This window comes from Vicia villosa, linkage group LG3 (assembly GCF_029867415.1).
Source record: "Vicia villosa cultivar HV-30 ecotype Madison, WI linkage group LG3, Vvil1.0, whole genome shotgun sequence".
In the NCBI taxonomy this organism is placed as follows: Eukaryota; Viridiplantae; Streptophyta; class Magnoliopsida; order Fabales; family Fabaceae; genus Vicia; species Vicia villosa.
Genome location: NC_081182.1, coordinates 12,117,913 through 12,131,775, shown reverse-complemented (window position 1 = coordinate 12,131,775; position 13,863 = coordinate 12,117,913). Strand labels below are relative to the sequence as shown.

Here is a 13,863-nt window from a genome sequence, read left to right as displayed (position 1 = left end):
GATATTTCCGCCTGGAATCCTGACAGTCTCCTAACTTGACTTGGGCATCTAGTCCAGTAGCGAGATCTTGGCCCAGCGCTGGGGGCTATAAATACCCTCTTTCACTAGAGAATCAGGCATTCACTTCTTCTATCCTTTACCTTGTACTCGCGCTCTGTTGTCCATCTTCTTACTTTAACATCGGAGTACCTTGCAAGTACACCCCTCAGTTCAATGAAGATCCAGATCCTTACAGGTCTTGAAGATCCATCTGATCAGGGAAAATCACCTTCTTTTAAGATTTTTTCCTCTTACTTTCCATTGACTTATTTTCTTTCTTCATCCATACAACAACCATTAAGATTCACTTACATTCCTCGTCAAAAATTAATTGGTGAAACAATATAATTAACATTTTTTGGACAAAAACATTTTACTTAGAGTAAAAAACGTGAATAACACCATTGAGATAAAATAAAAACTAATTTGATATCAACATCGTCTCATATCTCTAATCTCTATATCATGCCCCCGTATATCAAAATTTTAACTAAAAAAATCAAAACAATAAACTGTATCTTTCATATCTTTCCTTCTTTCCTTTCCTATGTTCGCGCCAATTTTCTTGACCGGAAGAGTAATTAATATACTAAAGTTGTATTAGGCGCTAAACTAACTGTGGAATATTAAAAAAGAATAATCAATTTCGTTCAAGAATGTGTTAACCCCAAACTACAAATTTCTTCAATGGGAGGAGCATTCCATTGAGCAGTGAGATTTTTCAACTTCATAAAATCATGAACACAATCATCAAATTTCATAGAGTGAATTTTCTTCCTAGCATTACCAAATTTCTTTCCAGCAACTTTATCAAAAACATTCTCCCAACCGTTTTCCCAACTTTCCTCAGCATTACACAGCTCGAGTGACCCATCGGCCCAATCGGTCCAACTCCATCCCTTCTCAACCCACCTCATCACATTCTCCACGCACACACCCACACAAACCGGTCTACACGGTTTACACTTAGCTCCACTTAACGGACCGCGGCTCGACAATGCCGCAACCGGCACACCAAACCGGGTCGGAGGAAAATCGTACTTCCGGTCCGAAACTATGCAAAACGGGAGTCGTTTTGTTTGGTAGCTTACTCTCTGAGTAGTGAGTTGAGCTTTGAAGGCTGATTCTGAATTGAGATTTGAGAATCCAGCAGAATCTAGTTTGGGAATGAGAGAGAGACGAGATAATGCAATTGTTGAGGTTCGTAGATCGCCTATACCGAACCGGTCGTTGAGTCCACCATAGGATGAACCGGATGGGACCAGGTATTGACCCGGAACGAAATTTTCTGGACCGAGTGGGGCGTTCCAGTACCCGTCAACACGTGTTCGGATTATCCAATCGTACTTGATGTTGTTTTTTTGTTGGTGTGAATTTATCATTGTTATGCAGCCTTCTACTAGGTCAAAGTATTGAATAAGCCCCTGCAAAATGAATGTAAATTTAATTCGCAATCTCATACTTATTCTCTGACTTTTTCAAACTAACAATAAATTGAAAAAACAATAAATTGTCTCAACTTTTCAAATGCCTTGGCGTCAAGGAAAAAAAAGAGGGTTAGTTAGACCCGCCAACCCAGTCTAACAGCCTCCATCTCCTTTTTTTCTCTACTAAAGTTTGATTTTAATCTAGAAGCCAAAAAATTTTATAATGATTTTCTACCTAAAAAATAAACTATAAAAGAATTTACAAATAAATAAAAAATTTAAAAACGTATTTTATTCTATTATTCAATAAAAATTATAATTTAACTTATACACCCTCCGGTCACATTTATAAGCAAAAAAAAAGTTTTCACGATTATTAAGAAATTCAATTAAGTGTAGTTAACTTTTTAGATTTTGGAGAAAACATTGATTAAATTTACTATAATATCCTCTTTATTAAATTTAATGAAGTATTGGAAAATGAAATATAGGGGTATCTTAGGAATTACAGCATTAAATGATTTAGTAATAATTGATTTTTGCTTATAATAGTGACCAAGAATTAAACCATTTTTTTTGCTTATAATAGTGACCGGAGGGTGTAATTTGAGACAATGTTTTTTCCAAAACAATTTGTAATTTGGACCGGAAGTAATTAATAGCTAGTGTAGACACTTTATTTGCCAATTTAGTGAACATATATTTGTTATATTTTATAATAAAAAAGAGAATATATTAATTGATGCTTATAGTTTTGATGTTGAATTACAAAAGCAAATGAGAATGAAACCAAAAGCAAAAATAATAGCTAGTACCTGTTTGTTTTTTAAAATTTTTTTAAAAAAATATTATAATTTTCAAAAGGGCTGAAAAAAATTACCAAAAAATATTTTTCATGTTTTTTGACTTTGTGATCATATGTGCATGTTACTACATGTGTCATTAAATGCAAGAATGCATGAATCTAATGAAGGTGTTGGATTCAATTTCAAATCCACACATTTGACTTGTTGACGAATGTTCTATCAAAATATATATTTCAATTTTAATTTTTAATTTAAAATATAAATATAAATTTAAATCATTCCGATCTTAATGGAACTGTCGTTAATACTAATAAGTAAAGTAAATGTGTGGAAGTAAAGACTAGTTTTAAGTTATTGGAAGTGGTGAGGTATAGTACTAGACTAGTAGTGTAAAAGTGAAATTCACTTTTATTATGAGAGAATATACCTACAAATTTACTGGAAAACCCAAAGACAAATAAATGTGATGAAAATAGATGTGGGCTACAATGAAGCTAATCAGACAGTGATGATGTCTCTATAGATAGCGACTGAAAACAGCGAAACCTTCGTTTTTAAGTTTTATCTCATCAAAAGTGTTGTTGAAAATTCAAACAAATTCAATAAAATAATTTTATAAACTCTCATTTGTGTTAAATTAAACACTATAGTAACATGACAACTTATAAAAATTTACCTCCCACCAGCTTGAATTAACAATAAAATTTAGTTAAAATATTAAAAAAAGAAGTAATATGGAGTTTAACTTTTCATACTGTAGCACGAATGAAGGCAAACGTGTTTACGATAAGAACTTCCTATCTAATGTTACGTTATGATCAAATTTATGTCGCACTCTTTAATGACTAATCACCTTACAACAATTTCCCTACCAAACTTGATGGGATTGGAAGCTAATTAAAACAAACTACAAAAAATATAATGGAATTTGTTTTTCCCTCTTACGTTACAATCATAAAAAGACTTTTAAAATAGATAACAAAGCAAAGTAGTTGGAATCTGTTCAAAAAATAAAGTGGTTCGATTTTGTCCACCAAAATAAAAGTGGTTCAATTCTGTTACTCAAAACAGCATAACAAATTATCCAACAGGTATAACAAACAACAACTTCAAGCAATATTTTCAGAAATTCAGAAAGCGAAATAATAATAATGAAAAAATAAATAAAATAAAAAACTTTAAAAAAAAGTAAAATAGTTATGAAACCTGGATTCCGTTAGGTGAATTATGTGCTGATAGAACTCGAACAAAGGATTCATTTTCCGGTAACGGTTGCGGTTGAAATATATTAACTGCGGCGATTTTCGGTGCAGATTTCAACAGTGAGAATTTGAATGCATCTGAGTCTAATGGACTATGCAAAAAAAGATCAGAATTAGGATACTCTTTCAGTATCATATCCATTATCGAAGGTCCAGTTAATTCGAACCTTCTAGCACCACCTACCAAACACACCGCAATTTTCGATCGTAACAATTCATCTTTCGAAGGTGAAGATGAAGTAGTGCCGTAAAAGCCATTCTTAACTTTTTGAAAAGGAAGGTCGAAAAGAAAAGAGAAGAATATGATAAAAGCAAGAAGAGGAATTATTAACATAATGAAACGACGATTAGTATCGGAAATCCATTTACTAAACGGATTCATAAATTTTCTAGGACTTTTCATCATCTCAACTGAACCGTGTTTTTTGGGATTCGGATTTTTTTGTGATCACGTGATATGTGTAATGAAACTAACAGAAAAGAGAATGCAGTGTGAAAAGAATGGTGAAATGGAAGAAACGTGATGGATGGGAGTTGGTATTATCGTGGATTGTTATATAGCGTGATGAGAAAGCTTGGAAGGTGCTACGAGAGAAGGATTGAAAAGTAAAAGACGAGTTTCTTTCCTATGATCAATTTAGTTAGGCAAGACTAAATGAGTTTAGAGGAATACTGCATAGGAATTAATGTGCAGTTTGTTTTGAAATGGTACTACTATATGTGAAGTTGGATTTGTTGTGGTTGTGGTTGTTTTGGATGGGATAGCTAGGGTAGGTGGGGTGTATGTCTATAAGCTAAGATGTACTACCTCGTACCAAAATATACGTTTAAAATTTAAAATAAAAAAGAAATGCAAATAATAGTATTAAATACTTTCCGTATCCTAAAATAAATTTTGCATGTAAAAAATATTTGTCGTAATTTTAATTTTTAATTGATATTAATAATTTACTATTTCTTCATATTTTATTAATGATAATTATAATATATTAATAGTTAATAATAATAATAAACATAATTTAGTAAAATTATTATTCTTTTTTTTTTAATTTATCTTATTTCCTTATTTAGTGTAAAAATGTTAAATATAAGGAAATTGAGGCAGAAGTGCAGGAGAGTATAATTCCCCTAGCCAAAGAGGTTGTTCCTTCAGTTGAGGTAACATCCACACCTAAGCAAATTGAGGAGACTATAGCTGATGAAGGAGATAACTGGACTATGGTGACTTCCAATCGTGACAGGGGTAAGAAAATAATTTTTGCTGATTCTCCTAGCTTAGTAAACTGTCTTAATGGATTTGAAGCTCTAGGTATTTCGAAAGATGCACTAGAGTCTTTGGAGGGTGATCCATGTTAGCTTCATGGAATGTAAGGGGGTTTAACAATTCAGGTAAACTGCGTGAGATTGGCTCCCGTCTCCATAAAATTCAACCTGATATTATGATCTATATAGAAACTCGTGTCAAAGAGAACAAAGCAAAGGCTATTAGAGAGCAGCTTAAGCTTCATGATAGTTTTATTGATAACTACAATAAGCATGCCAATGGTAGGTTATGGATCTCTTGGAATGCAGCTAAGAATGATATTAAGATGATAAGTAGTACTGACCAAGCTATTCACTGTAGAGTCTATGATAATAAAGGTGTTTTCATGTATTATCTTACTGCTGTTTATGCTCAAAATTTGCTGGCTCAGAGGAAGCATCTTTGGAAAACCATTGAGAAGATTCATCCTAACATACAGGGCCCTTGGTGTATTCTCGGTGATTTCAACAATGTTATGAATCCTCATGACAGGATGGGAGGGAGAATTGTTACTGAAGCTGAGTATAAAGATCTTCATGATATGTTGCATCATACTGGTCTTAGTGAGGTGAGTAGTAGTGGTGATCACTTTACTTGGAGTAATAAGCAAGCCAATGGGACAATCTATTCCAGAATTGACAGAATGTTGGGAAATACTGATTGGTTCCATTATAGTGATGGTAAAATCTTGAAGTGTCTGCCCCCCAATGTGTCGGATCATGCTTTGTTGTGTTTTGAGATGAAGGTGTGTAGGCAGAGCAAGGTGAGAAGGTTTAAATTCTATAACTGCATAACTGAACTACCTGGATTTCAGGATGTAGTTAAACAGTGTTGGAACCAACCCATCTCTGGAAATGCCATGTTTGTGCTATGGAATAAATTGCAAAGATTGAAGCCTGTTTTGTCTCAATTCAGTAAAAATGTAACCAACCTGAGCACTCAGTTGAGGGATGCCAGGAATGACCTTGAGAGGGCTCAAGTGGATCTCAGTCAGAATAAAATGGATGCTGTGTGCATCAGCAAAGTCAAGGAGCTTACTGATAAAGTTGTTCATCTAAACAACTTGGAGGAAAGTATGTTAAAGCAAAGATCCAAAGTGGACTGGATGGCTAAAGGTGATAGTAGCACTGCCTATTTCTATGCTACTATTAAGGCTAAGCATCAACAAAGTAGCATGGATGTTCTGCACAAGGAGGATGGGACTGTCCTTACTGAGCAGAGGGATATTCACAATGAAGTTATCAGTTTCTATAGAGGTCTTATGGGTAGCAAAGCAAAGAATTTGAAGGGTGTGGACATTGAAGCTTTGAGGAAAGGCAAGCAAGTTAGTAATTACCAAAGAGATCAACTGGTGGCCCCTGTTACTGAGCATGAAATTGAGGAAGCACTGAAGGGCATTGGTGACTTGAAGGCCCCAGGTATTGATGGTTATGGGGCAAGATTCTTTAAGGAGTGCTGGTGCATTGTCAAAAAGGATGTTATTGCGGCTGTCCAGGAATACTTTACTCAAGGTAAACTGTTTAGAGCATTTAACAGCACCATTGTGACCCTGATTCCTAAACATGCTAGGGCTAATACTGTTAGAGAATTCAGGCCTATAGCTGGGTGCACCACCTTTTACAAGATTATTTCTAAAATTCTGACTAACAGATTGGGTAAGGTGTTGAGAGATATTATACATACTAGCCAAGCAGCTTTTGTACCAGGGCAACAGATTCATCATCATATTCTTTTGGCTACTGAGTTACTGAAAGGGTATGGCAGGAAAAATGGAGCTCCTAACTGTATGATGCAGCTTGACCTTCAGAAGGCCTATGATATGGTGGATTGGCATTCTCTTGAGTGTATTCTCCATGAAATAGGTATGCCTAAAAGATTCATTGATTGGATAATGTTAAGCACTACTACTGTCACTTATAGATTTAAGATAAATGGAGAGTATTCTGATATTTTGGCAGCTAAAAGGGGGCTTAGGCAAGGAGATCCTATCTCCCCATTATTGTTTGTCATCATGATGGATTATTTGCAAAGAATTATGGTGAAGATGACTACTAACAATGCCTTCAAGTTCCATAGTAAGTGTGCTAGTCTTGGTATCACCCATCTTGCTTTTGCTGATGATGTTCTTTTGTTTAGTAGAGGAGACATTACTTCTATTCAGCTCATGATGGATGCCTTTCAACAATTCTCTGATTCTACTGGCCTCAGTGTGAACCCTCAGAAATGCAAAGTTTTTTGCAGTGGTATGGAGGAAGAGAGTATAGAGAAAGTCCATGAGATTACTGATTTTGGGAGGGGTACTCTGCCTGTTAGGTATTTGGGAGTTCCTTTAGCAAGTAAAAAATTGGGCATGGTTCACTATCTACCTTTGATTGAAAAAATTCTGAACAGAATTAGGCATTGGTCCTCAAAATTACTGAGTATAGCTGGTAGAGTCCTGTTGGTGAAGAGTATTTTCCTGGCTATTACACAGTACTGGATGATGTGCTTCCCTATCCCCAAATTTGTTATTCACAAAATAGAAGCTATTTGTAGAGCTTTTGTGTGGACTGGGACTGATAAGAGTAAGAAGAGCCCGATTGCGTGGAAACGGGTGTGTAGCCCAATTAAGAACGGAGGTCTGAATCTCATTGACATGGAGGTTTGGAATAGGGTTACAATGCTTAGATGCTTGTGGAATATAAGCTTGAAGATGGATTCTCTTTGGGTCAAGTGGGTGCATACGGTTTATTTGAAACATGAATCTGTGTGGACAGCCAAAATACCTTGTACTGCTACTTGGATTTTCAAGGATATAATGGCTAGAAGGGAAGACATGAATCAGATTGGAAATTGCTGGAATAATATGCAGAGTAGAGGAAAATTTTCTATGAAGCTCATCTATGATAAGCTGTCCAAGGATGCTGACACAGTGGATTGGAGCCATATTATACAACATAATGCTGCGCGTCCTAGAGCAGTGATCTGTCTTTGGCTTGTGCTTCATAGTAGGCTGGCGACAAAGAGTAGGCTCAAACGGTTAGGTCTGTTGCAAGAGGATCAGTGTAGTTTGTGTACTGAGCACGAGGAGGACATTGACCATCTGTTGGTTAACTGTAGTGTTACTAAGCATGTCTGGAAGGAGGTTCTAGATTGGATTGAGGTGAAGCATCAGCCGGGTCAGTGGCAAGAGGAGAAAAAGTGGATTGTTCAAAATACTAAAGGGAAAGGATTCCATCCTCACATGTTGAAAATCGCCATCGCCGAGACTGTGTATGGCATATGGATGTTTCGCAACAAGCGTATTTTTGATTCAGGTGCTAATGAAGAAGCAAGTAGAATAGTTCCCAAGATCATAGATTCTATTGTTTATAGAGGTTGGTTAAAGACCAAATATAGGAAAAGAATTGGTTTGCTTATGATGTAAGGCATAGTAGATGTCTGTATAGCTCTTGTATATAATTCTTTGATATATATATATATATATATATATTCTTTTTTCTCAAAAAAAAAAAAAAATGTTAAATATAACAATTATTTTGGGATGGAAGAAGTAGATTTAATAAAAAAAAAAGATAATATATATTATTGGAGTAGCACAAGGCGGTTTTATTGTGTAAAGTACAAAAAGAAAATAATATAATTAATTAGATTTGTTTCAAGATATTAATGTTTTCTTTTATTAATATATATATATATATATATATATATATATATATATATATATATATATATATATATATATATATATATATATATATATATATATATATATATATATATATATATATATATATATATATATATATATATATATATATATATATATATATATATATACGCTTTCAAGATATTACTTTTTAAATACATTAATGTTTTCTTTCAAGATATTACTTTTCTTTTCTCTCTATAAGATAAGATTTGTTTCAAGATATTAATGTTTTCTTTTATAAAACTCATTTTGTAAAATACTTTTTTATTATAAATTGTTTTTGATATTTTCACTTATATTCAGAAAAATAACCATTCTTATATGAAAAAGAAAAATTATGAAAGATGTTAAACCTTAAAATAATTATAGTGTGAGAAATACAAATTTAAATAATTAAAAAAAAGAATAATGAACAGTAATTAGGTTATAATAATAAAAAAATAATATTAATGATTCATTGAAATTATAAAATTATTTATAATTTAATAAAAATTGAGGGACTAATTATTATAAATTTATTTATTCTATGTATAGTTATTTATTACAAAAATATAAATAAATGAAATATTTGATTACAATTTTAGCACACTCATTACATTGTTTCCTAGTTGACGGCAGAGTGAGATATGGTTCACATGCGGTAGAGTGTGCTTATGATGAGGAGAAACGGCGGGTTGATATACTAGATTAACACTATAATGTCCAAGTGAGTGAAGTGAATGAGAAGTAGTTTAAATGTGAGAGTGAAAATAATACTTGGATTTGACGCGTGCAGAGTTTTATATAGCTTAAGCGGTTTAGAACTGCTTCCGTTTAATTTGGCTTTCATATAGATAACAGTTCGATTAGATCTAGCAGTGAGAAGTTGACATAAGGTCGTAATTACGTGTCTCGTGCTTGAACGAGGTCACACGTGTTCCTCTCCATTTCCCTGTGGTGCTTGCAATTAGACCTTGATGTGTGAGCCTTGTGAGGGTTTTGTTGTGTGGGCTTCTAGTCCGGCCCCTGGTCAAAGGGAGTGGAAGAGCCTCATAATCGATGGCATTGGGAACAAGCACATTGAATTTCTTTCTAATATCTTGTGATGTTTTGTTGGAAGGTTTCGATGTGTGGTATATGTTTAACAGTAATGATGCCTTCTTATCTTAAGATGCTCGAGTGCTCTGAATAGTTCGATGTGAGATCACAACCATTGGTTGCATGGTCACAATTCCCAATGTATGATGTCATGGATCGTGCAGTTGATTAGAGAATATATAAAGAGTTATTGGGTAACTATCCTTTTTTTCGTCATTTGTAAGATTTCAAGACTTATTTTTCTATTTTGTGTAGTTGCCCCTATCTTTGTTAACAGTTTCCCATGAGCCATTATCCTGACTACCATTTCTTCCAGTGAACCTTACTTTGTGCGAACCATCAACTTAGTCTATTTCAAGGTAACTACTTCGAGTCTTTTTCTCTTTCGTACTTATTTTTGCATTCATTAAGGTTTCTTGAAAAGGTGCTGATAGAGAATTTGAAGGAAGTAACTGCGACCGAGAATGGTAGGGAGGTTGGTAGCCTCATCCCTATGCAGGTTGTAGAGGTTTCACTTTTCCTATTTTTCCCTTGATAAATCCCATAGTTGTATATGATTTTAAGCAATAACATAAGGCCCACACATATACCAGAGTGCATCGCCATGATTTCGGTTGAGACTCCACAGATAGTGAAATAAGGTGGTGGTTGGAATCTCAATCTCGTGTTTATGCTTATCGTCATTATGTGTGTTGGCAGTAATTCTAAGATGAACTACTCTCACCCAGAAATCTGGAACATGACAGAAGCCAATGCAGCTGTGTGGGTGGACCAATAAACATTAGATGTTGTATCCGTCTTCACTAGCAACAATGGTATGGATTATGTTTTCACTAAGAATTGCATACGAAGGTAAACATAATCATATTGAAACGAATCAAAGATGATCAAATCAAAATTCAAAATGGAAGAATAAAAATGAAGTAAAAGAAAACCTCTGAGAAAGAACGAAAATAAAATTCTAAAGCAAAGTGAGAAAAGAATGGAAAAAAATTTGAATCCCAAATCATACTTGAAATTGCTAATAGATCCAAATAAAAAATTACAAATGAAAATGGTAAAATAACTTTAATTTTCTTAGGAAACATAAAGGAAAGTGAGTGAGGAAAATGAAGAACATACAGAAAAATTGACTTTTCTCGAAAGAGTAGAGTGGAAAAATCCTTCAAGGTGGACACCATATTAGCTCTCATACCATGTTACGGAACATGACATCCATGAAAAGAGGAAGAGAAAAGCTTCAACTCTTTGTATTGATGAAAACAGAATTGGCAAAATAACCTTTTTAGTCCCATATATTTATGGAGGGGTTCATTTTGGTCCCTCAATTTTAAAAACGACCATTTAGGTCCATTATGTCTTCAACTAGCGCCACGTTAGTCCTTTCCGTCCAAATTTCACTAACGACGTCAATTTGTTTGCTAACATGTAACATTTAATTTTCGTAACAGACTTAGTGACGAAAAAAATGGACGCTACATTTTTTTTGGGTTTTAATTTGATTTTTCATCTTCTTCCCCAAAACTTAAAAACAAAATCAAAATCCACAATTCCTTAAATTCGCCAATTACTTCAATTCAACAACATCAACAAAAAAATCCCACAAACAAGTAAAAAAACATAGAAGAAATAAATGGTTTGAAATTCTAAAAAAAAAAAATTAGACCTGGATTTGTCTCCTTAACCAAAATCCCATTTTCTTAACAAAAAAAAATAGATTTGGATTTTTCTCCTTAACCAAAAACCCATTTTCTAATAAAAAAATATCAGATATGAAATTCTGCAATCTAAATCCCATTTTCTTAACCATATCAAAGCGTTCCTCATGGCATAAGACAATAATATAGACTATATTCTAAGTAACAAATGTCTTATATGTGAGTCTGCCACTCCATCATCAAGCAACGACTTCACATGCATTCTTCCTAATAACATGATAATGATCAAAGAAAAATTTACATTAAAGAATTTGTTCAACAACTTTCTCATTAGATGGAAAAAATCTTCTTACCAATTCAAAAGTATGGATTACTCGATTCTTAAGACATGAATAAAGAATTCTAGGGCTTCTACTTACAATCTCCACAATTTCATAACTTGAAGCACCTTTTGATAGTAAAAATTGAAACTTTGGCAAAACCTTTTGTGGGAGTCACATTAATAATATTGGGTGCTTATCTAACAAGGTTGTTTTTTTGAGAATCAGAGAAATTGTAGTTTCTGAAAATGGCGATTACTGAATCGGGCTTTTTAGAAGTGTGAAAATGAAAGCATTTTGAAGCATTTGTAGTGGTTTCCGAGGATAAATTGAAATTTGTAAAGAGATATGAAACAATGAATTGGTTTTATCGTGAGATTGTTGAAGAGTAAGGAGAGTGGAATTTAGAGATTGGAAAGAGTATTGTGAGGTTGAGAAAATATGCTGTGAGGTTGCCGCCGCCGTGAGAAATTTGGTTTTGGATTTTAGGTTTTAATATCTTTATTTTATAATACTGTATTAATGTATGTATGAATTTTGATGTGTTAAATGGTTTGGAGTATGAATAGGAAAAATGTTAATGCTTGTATAAGTTGTATTGTGACTAATTTCGTTTTGTATTTATTTTTAGTGGGATGAATTTATGGAAAATGATATGAAAATTGCAAGAATGGGATAAATTTCTGGGCAATGGTATGAATGTTGTAAGAAATATGGATTTTGGATGAATACGTTTCCACATTAGTGCCAGGTGTATGTCAAGTAGCCCTTTATTCGGACTTTGACTAACAGACCTAACGGAAAGGACTAACGTGGTGCTGTTTGAAGACATGAGGGACTAAAATAATCGTTTTTAAAATTGAGGGACCAAAATGAATCCTTCCCTAAAGATACGAGACAAAAAAGGCTATTTTGCCAATAAAATATTACAAAATGAGTGGAAAGTATCCTTCTAGTGAGGTGCTTACTACTTTATATACTACTATTTCACTAAGACTGATATGTAACTAACATATATCTCTAATAATATCACTGCTTAAAATCAAGACTGACCTAGTACAAGAGCAACAAGATCTACATCATAAGACTTCAAATTTTAGGAGGCCTCAAAATTTGGAAGATTCAATTTTTTTTCCCATTAATATTAATAGACATACAAAAGTGCTATAATAAAAACTCAATAAATCAAAAAAATGTTATGATAAAAACCCAATACATAGAAAAATGGGAATAATAAAAAATTAAAATAATTGTAATTAAATTTATTTTTGATTAATATATAATTATATTTTTTATGTATAATTTTTAATTATTATAATTGTTTTTTTTTTTAATTTGGGCCCTTTTTTTTAAATTAGAACAAGATCTCTTGATTCATTGGGCCGACCCTACTAGATTACCTAAAATTAGTTAAAGTGTAAGGCGTCTGGTGCTTTGCTCTACTAATATTTGAGGTCTGAATTTTCATTCATTCTATTATCTTGGTTATACTGATATTGGAGGTCCGAATTTTCATCCATTCTAGTATCTAGTGCATAGTTTCTTTATGGTTTGTAAAAGATCGAATTTTGATCCATTCTTGTACATCTAGTGCCTAGTTTATTTTGGGTTTGTAAGAGATCGCAATGGAGTAGTGTCTTTGAGTTGTAACACCAATTTCTGTTGTTCTGTCATGTGTGGGGTTTAGGAGGTGGGCAGGGTGTTATAATAAATGACAATAGGTGTGTTTCAAAATGACAAGAAAATTTTAAAGTGAAGAATTTGATAACAGATGATACTTCGTGAAGTGTTGCAGTAGGCAGTTTGTACTTTGAATTCAGATATAGGCAACACTTTGTGAAGTGCTGCAGAATGCGAAACAGTACAATATTTGAAAATTGTTGCTTTAGGCGAAACACTGCAACGCTTGAAAAGTGTTGTAGGAGAAATAATCCTACATTTAACAAAAATGTTGCTGAAAGTGTGTGTTTCATCAAGGGTCGCAACCTTATGAAACAACACCAATTTGACATATAAATTGGGAATTTTGGATTCAGAATAATATATGAAAAAAAGCCTATCCTCTTCACACAAAATTCTGGATTTAAGGTTAATTTATGATTAAATGGGGCCTCATAAAATATTTATCAGGTTAAATCTTGATTATATAGGGCCTCTATTTGTTTTATTCTTGCTAAATTGTGGCTAGCTTACACAGGGCCTCCAAAAATTTGAGACGTCTCTGTTCTCTACATTCGAGTTTTCACCGGTCATGTGCAAACTCAAGTAAAGTCCATCCTC

At 33.4% G+C, this 13,863-nt stretch overlaps 1 protein-coding gene across 1 annotated transcript; it reads right to left on the bottom strand.

Annotated features, from left to right (window-relative positions):
* Window positions 1-667: 667 nt before the first annotated feature.
* LOC131660319 (uncharacterized) lies at window positions 668-4,250 on the bottom strand. Its single transcript, XM_058929539.1, has 2 exons — window positions 3,479-4,250; window positions 668-1,463 (listed from the first exon to the last, which is right to left on the bottom strand). The coding sequence occupies exons 1-2, from the start codon at window positions 3,938-3,940 to the stop codon at window positions 690-692; spliced, it is 1,236 nt and encodes a 411-aa protein (XP_058785522.1). The 5' UTR covers window positions 3,941-4,250; the 3' UTR covers window positions 668-689.
* Between the last annotated feature and the right edge of the window lie 9,613 nt (window positions 4,251-13,863).